Source organism: Rhineura floridana, chromosome 6 (genome assembly GCF_030035675.1).
Source record: "Rhineura floridana isolate rRhiFlo1 chromosome 6, rRhiFlo1.hap2, whole genome shotgun sequence".
NCBI lineage: Eukaryota > Metazoa > Chordata > Lepidosauria > Squamata > Rhineuridae > Rhineura > Rhineura floridana.
The window spans coordinates 91,882,179-91,895,505 of record NC_084485.1 but is presented as its reverse complement, the minus strand read 5'-3'; the positions used below and the strand labels follow the sequence as shown (position 1 = coordinate 91,895,505).

Below are 13,327 nucleotides of genomic sequence, written 5' to 3'. Positions count from 1 at the left end.
TAGTTCAGATAGTCACTTTAAATATGTTTGATTTACTTTGCAATTTTAGTGTTGTTTCCTGTAGTAAATCATTTTCTTTTGCTTCTGTTTCTGTGAATATGTGACATACAGCAGTACTTTGCAACACTAAAAAAACCCTCCAAAAACAATTGTGGAATAATGGCACTGACTATTCTGCAGAATAGTTTCCAGTGGACATGAGGAGTGTCCCAGTTTGCACAAGATAAAACAGTGGGAGGTGAAATATATTCTAGCAGAATTCTAGATGTGCTCTATGTTTTTAATTGACCATGGGCACCTTTCCTTGAGTGGAGCAGTTTAAGCATAGCAGGCTGAAAACATGCATCTTGGACAGGCCAAGTTTGCTTTTTTCAACAGCTAGAGTCATTCCTGAAGTAGCAACATATTGTAATCAGTCTGATTTTACATCAAACTGCAGTTTCAGTTTCAGCTGTTAATGCTCCCAAAAATAGAAATAGAGCATAGCCTCCAGTTTGAAACACAAAAGGCTGTCTTCACCATCATATGACATTGACCAATAAAAAGGCTTTGAAATTAATAAAAATAAATTTGACACAGATTTCTGTGATGAATAATGAGAGAAATTTAATTTTCAAGGTTAGATTCTCTGTAGAAACAGTAGTAACACAGGAAAGCAGCAAAGTAAGAACACCAACAAACATACCAAAATGTAATTCTCCATCTTTGGAGATGGTAGGTGTTGCCACCAGTCCCCGTATTCTCAGAGGCACATATTACCAAATTCTTCCAAGCTACAACGGAAGTGGATTGAAAGACCAACCCAAATTGTGTTTGCCTTTTTACATATTTGTAGGGCAGTACAATATCTCAGAGAGGAGGTCAGGTCTCCTGTTCCTGTGGTGCATTCACTATAGCTGCCCAATTTCCCTGCTTTTTAAAGTTGGATAGAAATATTTGTTGGCTATAGGTACGTTCTTAAACCATAAGGTTTTTTGCCTGTTAGTGAATTGTAACTATAGTAATAATAATTTTAGGTAGTGCTTTTTCTAATTGCTTAAGTCATTGCATTATCTCAGTATAACTTCTCTAGTGTTTGATTCTCTTTAATGACTCCAACCAAAACTTTTAAAATGAATCAAATTATTTTTAAAAATAATTCCGTTCTGAGCATTTCTGTGCTTAGTTTCACATAACTATCAAGGAGAGAATATAGCCACACTATAGGAAATGGAAATGGACTGCCTTCAAGTTAATTCCCACTTATGGCGACCCTATGAATAGGGTTTTCATGGTAAGCAGTATTCAGAGGTGGTTTTACCATTGCCTTCCTCTGAGGCTGAGAGGCAGTGACTGGCCCAAGGTCACCCAGTGAGCTTCATGGCTGTGTGGGGATTTGAACCCTGGTCTCTCAGGTCATAGTCCAACACTCTAACCACTACACTACACTGGCTCTCCCACACTATAGGATTTCCTATTTTCCCTCACTTTACGTTTTAGGTAGTCTGGGAGAAACATGATAATCGTCAACTTTGCTCCCTCTTCCACCAGGTAAAATAAAGAATTCTGATCCTGCTAAAGAAACTATTTCAGAGGTTGATTATTTAGAAAATACTGCTGTAATTGATGAATCAACGTTGATAGCAGAACAGCAGCTCGGCTTGAAACAAGCTGAAGAACGACTGGAAAGAGACTACATTATCCGCCTGGAAAAAGTAAGTAGACTGCTCAGTTTTCTTTTTTAGGTTTTGCTCCCTCCCCCTCCCTGATTTAACACAGCATCTTGTGACATAGTTCAAAATGAGAAATTAACTGGTAATTGAATTTCATATTTTAATTACATTTTGGAGTGTGAGATGGCTCTCCCTAATGAAGTAGAAACAGTTGCTAGAGAAGTCAAGAACTCCTTCTGTACTTTTCCCCCCCTACATGTCAGAAAGAATACTGTTGATCTGCATTCTTATAACCAGTGTGAACACAGATTATATGCTTTTCCCTTCAGTTGGGGGTATAATTACATGGTCTTCTGGGTGCATAGTAGCCATGGAAAACCTGTTTATATTGTGTCCTAGTCCATGACAAAGCAACATTTGTGCATTTGCCTCCATGCCTATAATTGGTTTTGGGACATACCAGGAAACATCTGGATTGTATCCAGAGCAGTGCCAGAGGAGTTTCTCTGCTGCAGTGGCATTTGTTTCCTCTCATCTCCCCCACAACTTCTCCAGAAGCTCCCCCAACCCTCCAGAGCTAATTTTGAGGGCACTGCACAGAAGAGAGGAAGGGAAAGTTCTATTCTGCTAGCACAGGTCTCTTGCGCTAGTGAAACAGGAACATTGGATAATGCCTATCCGTTTTGAGCAATTTGGGGTGATGCATCAAAAACTGAATCTTGTGCCCGGCATCCAGTGTGCATAACCAGCTTAACACGTGCTGGGACTCAACAAGCACAGGCTTTTCCAGTGCAAAGAGAACAAATTAAAAAAAACCCCACTGATGAAGGCCAGTAAAATAAATGTTCTTCATGGCCCATTTGCTTCTCTGGGCCCATTTGCTTTTTAAAAAATTATTTACTTTTTGGGGATATTAGGTTGAATGTGCTTATTTTTCTCTTATGTTAGTTGCGGCTGAGGAGGCCCAAGCAATTTTCGGTCTTGGTTTGCCGAGTGTGCCTTGTTATTGCAGAACTTTGGGACAGCTATTTTATCAAACTCCTCATGATCAGAAGTCCTTATACTTGCCTTTCCATATACATTTCTGCCCCCTTAGTGTTGTGAATCTTTCTTGTGCCACTTCTTCAAACTCTGCCAAATATTGTACCGATTTTTTTCAGAATAATATGAGCAAAATAGATACAGATTTGAGTGCAGGTTCTGAGTCTTGTGTTAGAATTTAGGTAATTCTAGGTTCTTGGTATTTTATAATTTACAGCATTTGACAACTAGAACTATATTGGTGGCCTTATGGAAAGATGAAAAAATGTGAGTCTAAACTATTTACAAATATAATGTGTGAATAAATTCCTCATGTTTTCCAATATGATCAGTAGAGACAATCACCATCCACTATGCTCTTTGCTTAGGGTGCTTAGTAGCTTTTTTATTATTGTCATGACGGAAAAGAAAACAGACATAATTAAGTGGCTTCTGAATTTTAAATGTGTGGTTTATCCACAGCGCTCTCCAGAGTACTCGAATTGCCAGTACCTATGCACGCTCTGCTTAGTTCACATTGAAAATATCCAGGGAGCTCACAAACATATTAAAGAAAAACGCCATAAAAAGAATATCATGGTAAGTTTTAGACCAAGGCGTGGAGTTAAAACAAATATACTTTGTTTTAAATGCTTGATATAACTTCTAAGAATTGTCTGGCTGAAACCAAAGTAAATAGTTACAGAAATGTAGTCATAAGAGAATATTGTAGAGGGTGAGGGAAAAAAAGCTGGTCTCCTATTATGCAGATCATTCTCTCTTCTCCTTGCCCCCCCAGGCTATGGTCTTTATGATCTCATTTGAACAATATAACATATTAAGCACAAAAAGTGTAATTAGATTAATTTACAAGAAATGTTTCAGTGCGTTACTGCTGCTCCTCCTGGTTTGAAGATCAAAGGAAAAATAGAGCTGAATGCCAACTGTGCATTTATAATATCCAAATACTAACAACATAAAGTGTCAACATTGACCCTTGCAGCATCCCTACAAGTTAATTCATGATGTGGGACGGAGCAAAACTATCTGATGGTGTTGCAGAAATGAGTAGGGTCTCTAAAGGGGTTTCTCAGAGATCTTTAATGCCTGTCATGAGATGACCTGTTGAAATCATATCATTTTCATGAATGGGTTTTGCATTATTATTATTAGCATTTATTAGTAGTTTTTTCATGAAAAGTGACCCAAAGCGATTTGCAAAATAATACAAATGTTAAAATCAAGTATAAAAAACCAGTACAAAATGAAAACCTAAAAGCACATCCATATAAAAAGGCAAGTCAAACACAACCCATTAAGCTAAAAGATGAGCAAGAAAGAGGCCACAAGTGTACCTAATACCCTCCAAATTATGGGCCAAAAGCCTGAGTGAACAAAAATATTTTGGCCTGATGCATAAAAATAGTTAACTATGGTGCCATGCTTGCCTCTCTGGGTTTTCCACAAGTGGGGAGCCACTACTGAAAAGGCCCATTCTTGGGTTGCCATCCTTTGCACCTCCCTCAGAGGGGGCACACGGGGAAGGGCCTCAAATGATGGATGCAAGGTCCAGGTTTGTTCATGTGGGGAGAGGCAGTCCTTGGGGTATAACCAGCACTTTGAATTAAGCCTAAGAACAAATTGGTAGCCAGTGCAGTCAAGCTAGAATTGGTTTTATATGCTTGGACCATCATGTCCCAGTCAATAACCAGCTACAGTTTCTGAACTGTCAGAAACTAGCATTTGACTTCTGAGGAAATCAACAGGCTTTAAAGAAGCAGATGATTTAAAGAAGATGTAAAGAAACAAATGAGAATGAGATTCAATTAATTTTTGTGTTCAACCATAGCACTAATCTTTACTACTCATAATATTTTCAGGAAAAGCAAGAAGAAAATGAACTGCGTGCCCTCCCTCCCCCTCCCCCTGCACAAGTAACTGCCTTGAGTTTTACGCTGATGGAGGCAGCAAAGGAACAAGGCATATCAGATAATGATTTCAAAATCCGCCAAGAAATTGTATGTGATATGGAAAAGATAATTCAGCAACCCTTACCAGGTAGTTGATGTACATAATCAGTTTTCTAAGGAGATTGATTTTTGTTTATTAAGAATACACGGTTGTATCTAATGCTAATCCTACTCACAGCAGACCCATGAAAGTTAATGAACATTCATTACTTTTAATGGGTCATTATTTTGTTTGGGTCTCCTCTGAGTGTAGGACTAATATTGGATATAACCCACAGTATGGGTATAATCAGTTTGACTTGCTTGTGTTCAACTGGACATAAAAATAGTTTTGGAAAGGATGGTATTGGCAGTTTCTAACATTCTTGATACCTTTTGCAAGAAAATCAAATTTTGCAACTTTACACTCGATTAATAAAATAGTTTTAGTTGATGTTCTCATTTAACTATAAACATTTCAGGCATACAAAGCCTAACTTGATCTTCCATAGTTTCTCAAATGTGCATAAATGCTTTACTTCTGACCATATAAAATGTATTATTTTTCTTTTATTGTTATAAAATATTTTGTGGTTAAAAAAGTGGAAATTAAGTAGCTTATTTATATTATGAAACAAAAGTGTACACAACACTACACTGATTAATCTGCCATTGCAGATCCCCTCCAATTCAGAGATAAAACTGAAATAAGAGCAAGCCGTGTTGTTTCTTCATGATGAAAGCATGCCGACATAATTGCTTATGGAATCCTTTCTTTACTTTCAGAGTGTTCATTGAGGATGTATGGATCCTGTCTATCTAGATTTGCTTTTAAAACTAGTGATATTAATATTGATATAAAATATCCCTCCACGGTAAGTTGAAGAAATATCTGTGATGTTATCTAATTAGAAATATTTCATGGCCATGCTTTCAAAAGATTTTTCTCACTTGTATAGCTTTCTGTGAAGTTCTTGACCTGAATTATACAAAGCAAACACTCTCAGAAAGTTCCATTATTTGTTGTTGTTGTTGTTATTGAATTTATATCCTGCCCTTTGTCCTGAAGGAGCCCAGGGCCGCAAGCATAACAAAAACAACTGAACAATATGAAAAGTATTCTAAAAACTAGAACTTCTATGTAACATGAGGAATCTGATTCCATTCGGTTTACTTACTTCACAAAACCATGTAATATTGGAACACCAAATTGCTTGGGATGAGATGGTTGTTGTAGTTTAGCAAGATTTGGAGGATCAAACGTTCTCCACACCTGCTTTAAGGTGTTTCAAGACAACAGCTTTTAAGTTATTTGCTATGGACTAACACAGCTATCCTTCTCCAAGCTTTTACAGAATATATGAGATCCAGGAAAGGCTTTGTGGAACACATGAACTTTGAGAGGAGATGTAAAAGAAACAGGATGGGCTGATTAGACTTCAGAGTGACAGTTTATTTAATGACAGGCCTGATCCAACCTTTACATGCAGGAGTCACTGATGCCATTATAACCAGTGCAGGGGAAGGATCTCAAGTTCAAAGGAGTGTTCTGCAGTAGTTTGCAACTCACCATGTCTTGTTCTGGGGATTTAAGGACATCTAGAAAATGCTAGAATACTTGTGCAAAATGGCTGCCTCAAACTTGGTAACTGGTGTATGGTTGCAGAAGCCAGGAGGCCACTTCGTTACCTGTCATCTTGGGTTCTGTAAAGCTCCCTTGAAGCCCTTAGATGAGACCTGATATGTTATTGAGAGATACCTCAGTAACTATAGGGCTTCCCTTTGCCCTTGGATATAAAACCTTGTCCCACCTGTAGTGTGCTCATATGCATGCTTGAGTGCACCAGCCATACTTGCCTTAAGCTCTGTCCTGGGCTGAATATACTTTGCTTGGAAGTTTATCATGCCTCCCATTGCTTTACCATGGCTGGTTGCACAGGAACACAATGGGATAGCTGTATCATAATGAAGGAAGTCTTGAATGAATTCTTGAATGAATTTGGGTTCCAGGAGCAAGCACATCCGGCTTTCTGGGGCTTGTTTGTACATGTGGAGGACCCTATACTCTGCTTGTTGTGCAAATAAACAAAGAGCTAGAGCATACCAATGACTATTAAACATATACTTGATTTACTCACTTTAATAGAATCAAAATGTGGATAAAATAATCTTCTTGTTCATTATTTTAGATGAATCATCCAGATGTACTGATACAGGTGCTTGATATTTTAAAAAACAGCAGTAAGTTTGCTTTCTTATTCTTTATTTCTAACTTTCTTATGTTCTGGCTGATGCTGGGACACAAATTGGTCTGACACAGTTCAATTCCACTTTACCCATATGAATTTGAATCTTTACCCATATGAATTCGAATCCATACGGAAGACTCTTCTATTTCTTTAAACACTCTTCTGTTTTTTCCTCCCACAGCTTCTTACTCTGATGTGGAATCAGATTTCCATGCCAAAGTTCCTGTTGTTTTTTGTAAAGATGTTAAGAGGTTTGTGTACTTTTGTGTTGTGTTAAAAGAATCATTGACAAGATATTCTCTTATGTTTAGTATTTTACAATCCATATTTGATTGCAAAGGATAGAATGCAGTTCTTCTCTTTGGAACTAGCTCTAGAACTATTTCCTCAATTTACCAGGTAGTAGGAATGTTTTACAAATATCTCAGAAACCACAAAGAGCACAATTCAGCCAAAGTATTAAGTGCATTTTAAGTCCCAATGATTTCAGTGAGAGTATTGAGCATTTTAAACCCTTCTGTTGAAATCATTGGGACTTAAAATGCATAATGTTTTAGCTAGATTGTACCCAAAGTAACAAATAGATTTCAATATCTGGGGTAAGAAATCTGCATGTGGAAAGAAACCAATGCATACTACATATATATGCTGAGAATTGCATGTTGTGGTTGTTTTTTTAAAAAAAACGATTTCATTCACCGGAAGACAGAGATTTAACTTAACAGCTTTTCTTAAATTTATTTCAATGTCAGTGGTTTAACTTGCAAAGTAAGTGCGGGAAATGATGTGGCCTGCCTTACAACTGATCTGCTAGCTGCGCTCGGCAAACTGGAGCCAGTCCTTGTTCCTTTGGTGTTGGCTTTTCGTTACTGGGCCAGAGTAAGTTTTTAAAATAAACATTTATTCCTTGAACATGTACTTCACATGTAAACGCAATCAATTTTTGCAGCACTTTTAAATGTTAACCTGTTGTAATTTTAAGTAGTGTTAAGAATAGTCTCTTTAATTATATATTTCTCTGAGAACGATAATCTCTTTTTCTGAATCAGAAAGAACAGAATATTTGGATGAAATCCAAAGGGCTGAGTACAGAGCTTCCATGCGCACTTTGAGGCTTCTGGATGTGCTTGGGGATTTCTCTGGTGTACTCTTTCCACTGAAGTTCTTTGTGCTCCCTAAAAGATGCTCCATAGAATCTTTTAAAAGGAGATTTCAGAGCAGTGTAAGGGGCTGCAGCTGGAAATGGAACTCCGGAAACATTTGTTGTGCATTCTACATACAGGAATCTTTGAATCCTGACCCCTTGTGTTACATCACTTTTCTATGCAAATGAGTCAGTTTAATTCTACAGATACAACAGACAGTATAGTAAGAGGGAAATTAACATACCAAAGGTACAAAAGATGACCTAGAGTTTCTTAAGCAACAATACTGAATTGAGGGAAGATACAAATGATAAAATAATGAAGCAGTACAGTTCATGGCTAGAGGCAACATAAAGCATAATAACAGCATAATATCCAACTTAACTCAGGGTAGACCCACTGAAATCAGTGGACTGACTCTGAATATGTCTAATACTGGATATCATCTATTTTTTCCATCCTGTTGCTTATAGTCTTAAGAATGTCACACATAATCTGGCCATGTAAATATGTGTGTATGTTGATGACTGCACATGTATGTTATATAATATCTGCTCTGATGTCTGTTTTAACTGAATATTATGAATATGTGAATTTAATGGGTGTCTTCCATATTTGTAAATGGCAATCTCACTTATCCAACATTTTCAGTAGCCAAATGTTTGGATGTCTTCCAGGTCAATTGGTTGAGTTAAAGTGTGATTAATGATATTTAAAATTGCCACTGTTTAATTTGACATACTTTGGTAATCTCTGTCAGATTGGTTTTATAGATAATGGGCAACTGTTTGTTTTATTTTACTACATTTATATTCTGCCTTTCATTCATTTTGGAACTTAAGATAGAGTACATAGGATTCCAGGGGGCCTCCTATCCAGGCACTGACCAGATTCAGACCTGCTTAGCTTCAGCATTATTTGCCTTCAGACCTTGTTATGTAGGCCTTTATCCTATATCTGGAAAATGCTGGTTAAACTCAAGGTTTGCGAGATCTATTATGTATCGCTTTCTAATGTATGTATGTATTTCACAGGATTAAGGCCTCTTTTCTCCCTTTTTGTAGTTGTGCCATATTGACTGTCAGGCAGAAGGTGGGATACCCTCATATTCTTTTGCCTTAATGGTCATATTTTTCCTTCAACAAAGAGAACCACGTATACTGCCATCATATTTAGGCAATCGGGTAAGTTTAAAAAATAAAACAATTTTCAAGAAAAGTATAAGGGCCTGGATTCAAAGAAACGCATGACTAGTTCTGTGGACCCAAATAAGGAAGTCAAAAATTTCACAGGGTGTATCCTAAATTAGCTTTTGTATCACCATTGGGAGTGTATATCTAAACATAATATATGGCATGAAATAAATGCTTATATGTCTGAACGTCTTTATGTGTTTAGCATTTGTTCTTGTTCTTGAAAAGACCTTTGTTTTCTTTTGCTTTGTTTAGATTGAAGGCTTTGATTCTAAAAAAGCTGATGACTACCATCTGAAAGGCATAGAAGATGAAAATTTTGTAGTGTGGGAATACAAACCATCAAACAACGGAGCAGGGAAAAATTTGAGTGGTGTGGAAGGCAAAGCTAAAGGTGAACAGCACCGAGGTGGTAACAAGAATGCAGCAACCTTAGAAACAGACACCCAAAATAATCCAAAGGATAAAAATGGCAAGGTAAGGGATTTTCTTTGAATGGAAATTGCTGTTTTCTTTCTTGACTCTCTTCTTGAAATGACAAAATTTAACGGCCAAAGAATCAGAAATTTAAGTTACCCTTTTCTGCTTCTTTCAGTCTCCATTAGCATTGGAAACACCACACCAGATATCTCTGGGACAACTGTGGTTAGAATTGTTGAAGTTCTATACACTGGAATTTGCTTTGGAAGAATATGTTATCAGCATACGGGTACAAGAACTTTTAACAAGAGAGAACAAAACCTGGCCTAAAAGGCGAATAGCCATTGAAGGTGGGGCATTGCATTTGTAATAAGACTGTGGAAACTCTTGCCTTACTTATCTAACCTTTTGTTGATAAGACATTGTTTTATGCTACATTAGCCACAAATGTGGAAAATAAGATTTTCTTCATATATTCATCACATACTTGACCTTGTTGACTGATACTCATCTGCCCATAATTATTTGAAAAGATTAATTTAAAAAGTTTACTTTGAACTTGTATTCAAATATTTATGTAATTGAATTGAATGTATTTCTAGAGGATTAATGGACTCAAGCTGCTGGTTTTGATCTATAAGCAGTAATTCCATTGAGGCAGGAGATATGCCATTCCATTTTTTTCATACTTATGCCAGAATATTGCTGTGGATGTAGCTGTAAGGTTTGCCCAACATTAGCAATGTGTTAACTTCATTTACTGCAGTGCTTTCCAGGCAGATGGACAAGACAAACATGAAACAGCAGATCAGTAAGGAGAAATATCCATTGCTGAGCAGTTGTACTGATTGGTTACATTCATATGTAACGCTAAGCCAAACCATGTATAAGGGTAAGTGAGCGAAAGTGTGTGTACTTGGAGGAAAAATCTCTAATTTGCACCTTCCTCAGTCTGCTTTGCTCTTCATTCAGTCCTGCTGCTGCCATACCACCTAGAGCTCCATGGTTTGGCTTAGAATTGTTTTCAAACCTGGGCTTGTGGTTTGTCTGGGGGAGATAAACTACAAACCCAGGTTTGGACATAAAGCTAAGCCAAGCCATGGGTTAGCCCCAACGGCAGCAGGACCTGGGGAGGAGTGAAGTGGCCATGATTTTTCCTTTGAGTATCTGCACACTCACTTGTTCATTCTTAGCCATGGTTTGGCTTAGTGTTACATATGAATCGGAGCATAAATATTCAACTTTGTAATTAGAACAGTAAGATTCAAAAGAAGTTGTTCCTTTGCATAAGATTTATGGGTAATAGTATAGTATTTACATAATGTAAGATTAGGGCTGTGACCAGATTAAAGAAATCACATTAGTTTTCTTCAGATTTAATTAATTATTAAGTTTGAAATTAATTAAGTTTGAAGGTTTGCAACCCGTGGTGAAGGGTAGGATATAAATACTACAAGTAAATAAATATGAGAAAAAACATATCAATAAATATGAAAGGAAAAATAGATTTAAAGGGGGTATTTCCTTTGTTTTTAGTTTCAGGCATGTGTCCAGCTGGAACCATCTTTTAAGAGGCATTCTAACTCATATATGAGGGAATACCTTTTTTAAGTTGACAGTTTCCCACTGCAGTTTTTTTAAATTCTTGTAGTAAGAATAATTATTTTTTCCTGCCTATTAATTGGGGGACACCATTTTTTAGTTGAATCAAAATGTTGCCATCAGTTACTCTTAAGATGTAGGAGTCTAAGTGATTAATTGCTTAAAATGTTGCAGTATAGCGATATCATACTTGAAGGTCCTAACTGAAAAGCAACAACAAACTTATTACTGGTTTGTCTTTTTGTAGATCCTTTTGCACTAAAAAGAAATGTTGCACGGAGCCTGAACAGCCAGATGGTATTTGAGTATATCCTGGAGAGGTTCAGGACAGCATATAAATATTTTGCGTGTCCACAGACTAAAGATGGGAGTAAATCCAAACTGGATATCAAGAAGAAGGAAAAGGGAAAAATTGGTAGCAAAAAAACTGGAGAACCTGTAGCCAACTGTTGCCTTCCGCAGCAGGCCAACATTACAGAGAAGCAGAACGCAGGCCATGCATCTAATGTACAAGAGTCTGAGTTTAATGAATGTGGTGAAATGGAACCTACATCCAGGAGATGTACTGGGGACTTGGAAAGCTTACTGGTAAAAAAAACAGAAACTGAAAACACAAGCTCTCAAGATGAAAAGGAAACTATATCCCTTATTACTAATAAATGCTGTGAATTAGAACAAAAATCGCCTAAAGCAAAGAATGATCAAGAACCTTCAAATGAAAAGGAGCAAAGCCACCATTGCATTTTTAGTGATTGTAGGTCCCTTGATGCAGATTCTGTTAGTGAATTATCTGATACTGAAAGTCAGCTGAGTTCAGTAATGGAGCATCCACAGAAGAGTAGGTGCTCAGGCACTAGCACAGCAGCTACCTCGCACAACTGCAAAGCAGTAGCAGAAATTCAAGACACTAAAGATGACATCACCACAGAAGATATGCATTATGTATTTGATAAATTTATTTTGACTTCTGGAAAGGTAAAACAAATTCGTAACTTAACATTTCTGTTTTGAAATCTTTCTCCTATTTTTAAGATCCTTGTTAAAGAAATGCATGGTATGTTGTTTTTGTCGACAGACTGCTCCAACTGATGCCTTGATCAGAATTAAGCCCCAGATACTTGCTATGGTATTCCCTTAGCCATGTGACAATAGTGCCTTCATCTCAATTTTTCTCTAACATTCTCAAGGCTCAATGGGATGAATCTGCTAAACCCAGGGTTCCCATCTATTTGGTCCAAAAAGTTTAGATATTCCCTCTTGACATTTATGACAGTGTCACATTGTTCCTTGTTTACTAACCTTCACTACAGTAGTGCCAAAGAATGGTGAGGACTCAAGATAGAACAAATGAATCTGTCTTGCACAAGATTCATGAGACATCAGTTCTTTCCATCAGGATAGTAACAGGCCACTAAAGCATTGGTCTTATGGGCTGAATACTACTTTCCAAGATTCTTCCAGAAGTCAAATGTTTGGGGAGGGTGGCAGAGTTCATGGCAGAGTGCTTCATGGATTCACTGTGTTTTCTTTTTCTGTAGCAAGAGAAACATAAGAGTGCTGTGGTGAATGCCTCTGGCTTACCTCTAAAGCAGAAACTTGTTGAAAAGGTTGAGTCTAATCTCACTTTAATGTGCACTTTTTTTTCTGAACCAGGAAAAAACAAAAACAAACCCAGCACAGGAGATAAAACCTTCTTGTATTATGGCAGCTTTTAGGTCCAGATAGTTATTTAGCTAAATCTACGAAGCTGATATAAGATCTATGTAGTAATTTTATTAAGTTGGATCTAGAGTAAAGTTTGTGGAAGGGACTGCAATTCATTGGAGATTTCCACTGGAGGAATGTGGGAGGCGTTCATGAATTTCCCTCTACAGTCTCACGTGTCACCTCCCACACTGTTCTAGAGAGTCCATCAACTGGAGCAGATTTTCAGGGGCCTGTGGAGGGAAAGAGGATTTGGCAAAAATGGGGTCTCTCATAGCTCCAGCTGGAGTGCTCTTTAACTGAAGTTCCACTCACAGGAACTCTGGATTGAAGCCACTGTATAATATATTCCATCAGCATTTATAATGAATAAGTTCACTCTGTAGGCACTAA

General features: G+C 37.3%; 1 protein-coding gene across 2 annotated transcripts in view; it reads left to right on the top strand.

Annotated features, from left to right (window-relative positions):
- The window catches only part of TUT4 (terminal uridylyl transferase 4), a 50,422-nt gene that overhangs the window by 9,616 nt on the left and 27,479 nt on the right, over positions 1-13,327 (top strand). For both annotated transcript variants that reach the window (XM_061632994.1, XM_061632993.1), the window contains exons 3-13: positions 1,531-1,694; positions 3,156-3,272; positions 4,553-4,730; positions 5,408-5,496; positions 6,811-6,862; positions 7,052-7,121; positions 7,623-7,749; positions 9,080-9,199; positions 9,464-9,685; positions 9,804-9,978; positions 11,478-12,205. In XM_061632994.1, coding sequence (XP_061488978.1) covers positions 1,531-1,694; positions 3,156-3,272; positions 4,553-4,730; positions 5,408-5,496; positions 6,811-6,862; positions 7,052-7,121; positions 7,623-7,749; positions 9,080-9,199; positions 9,464-9,685; positions 9,804-9,978; positions 11,478-12,205 — 2,042 coding nt within the window. The remainder of the gene's footprint in view (positions 1-1,530; positions 1,695-3,155; positions 3,273-4,552; positions 4,731-5,407; positions 5,497-6,810; positions 6,863-7,051; positions 7,122-7,622; positions 7,750-9,079; positions 9,200-9,463; positions 9,686-9,803; positions 9,979-11,477; positions 12,206-13,327) is intronic.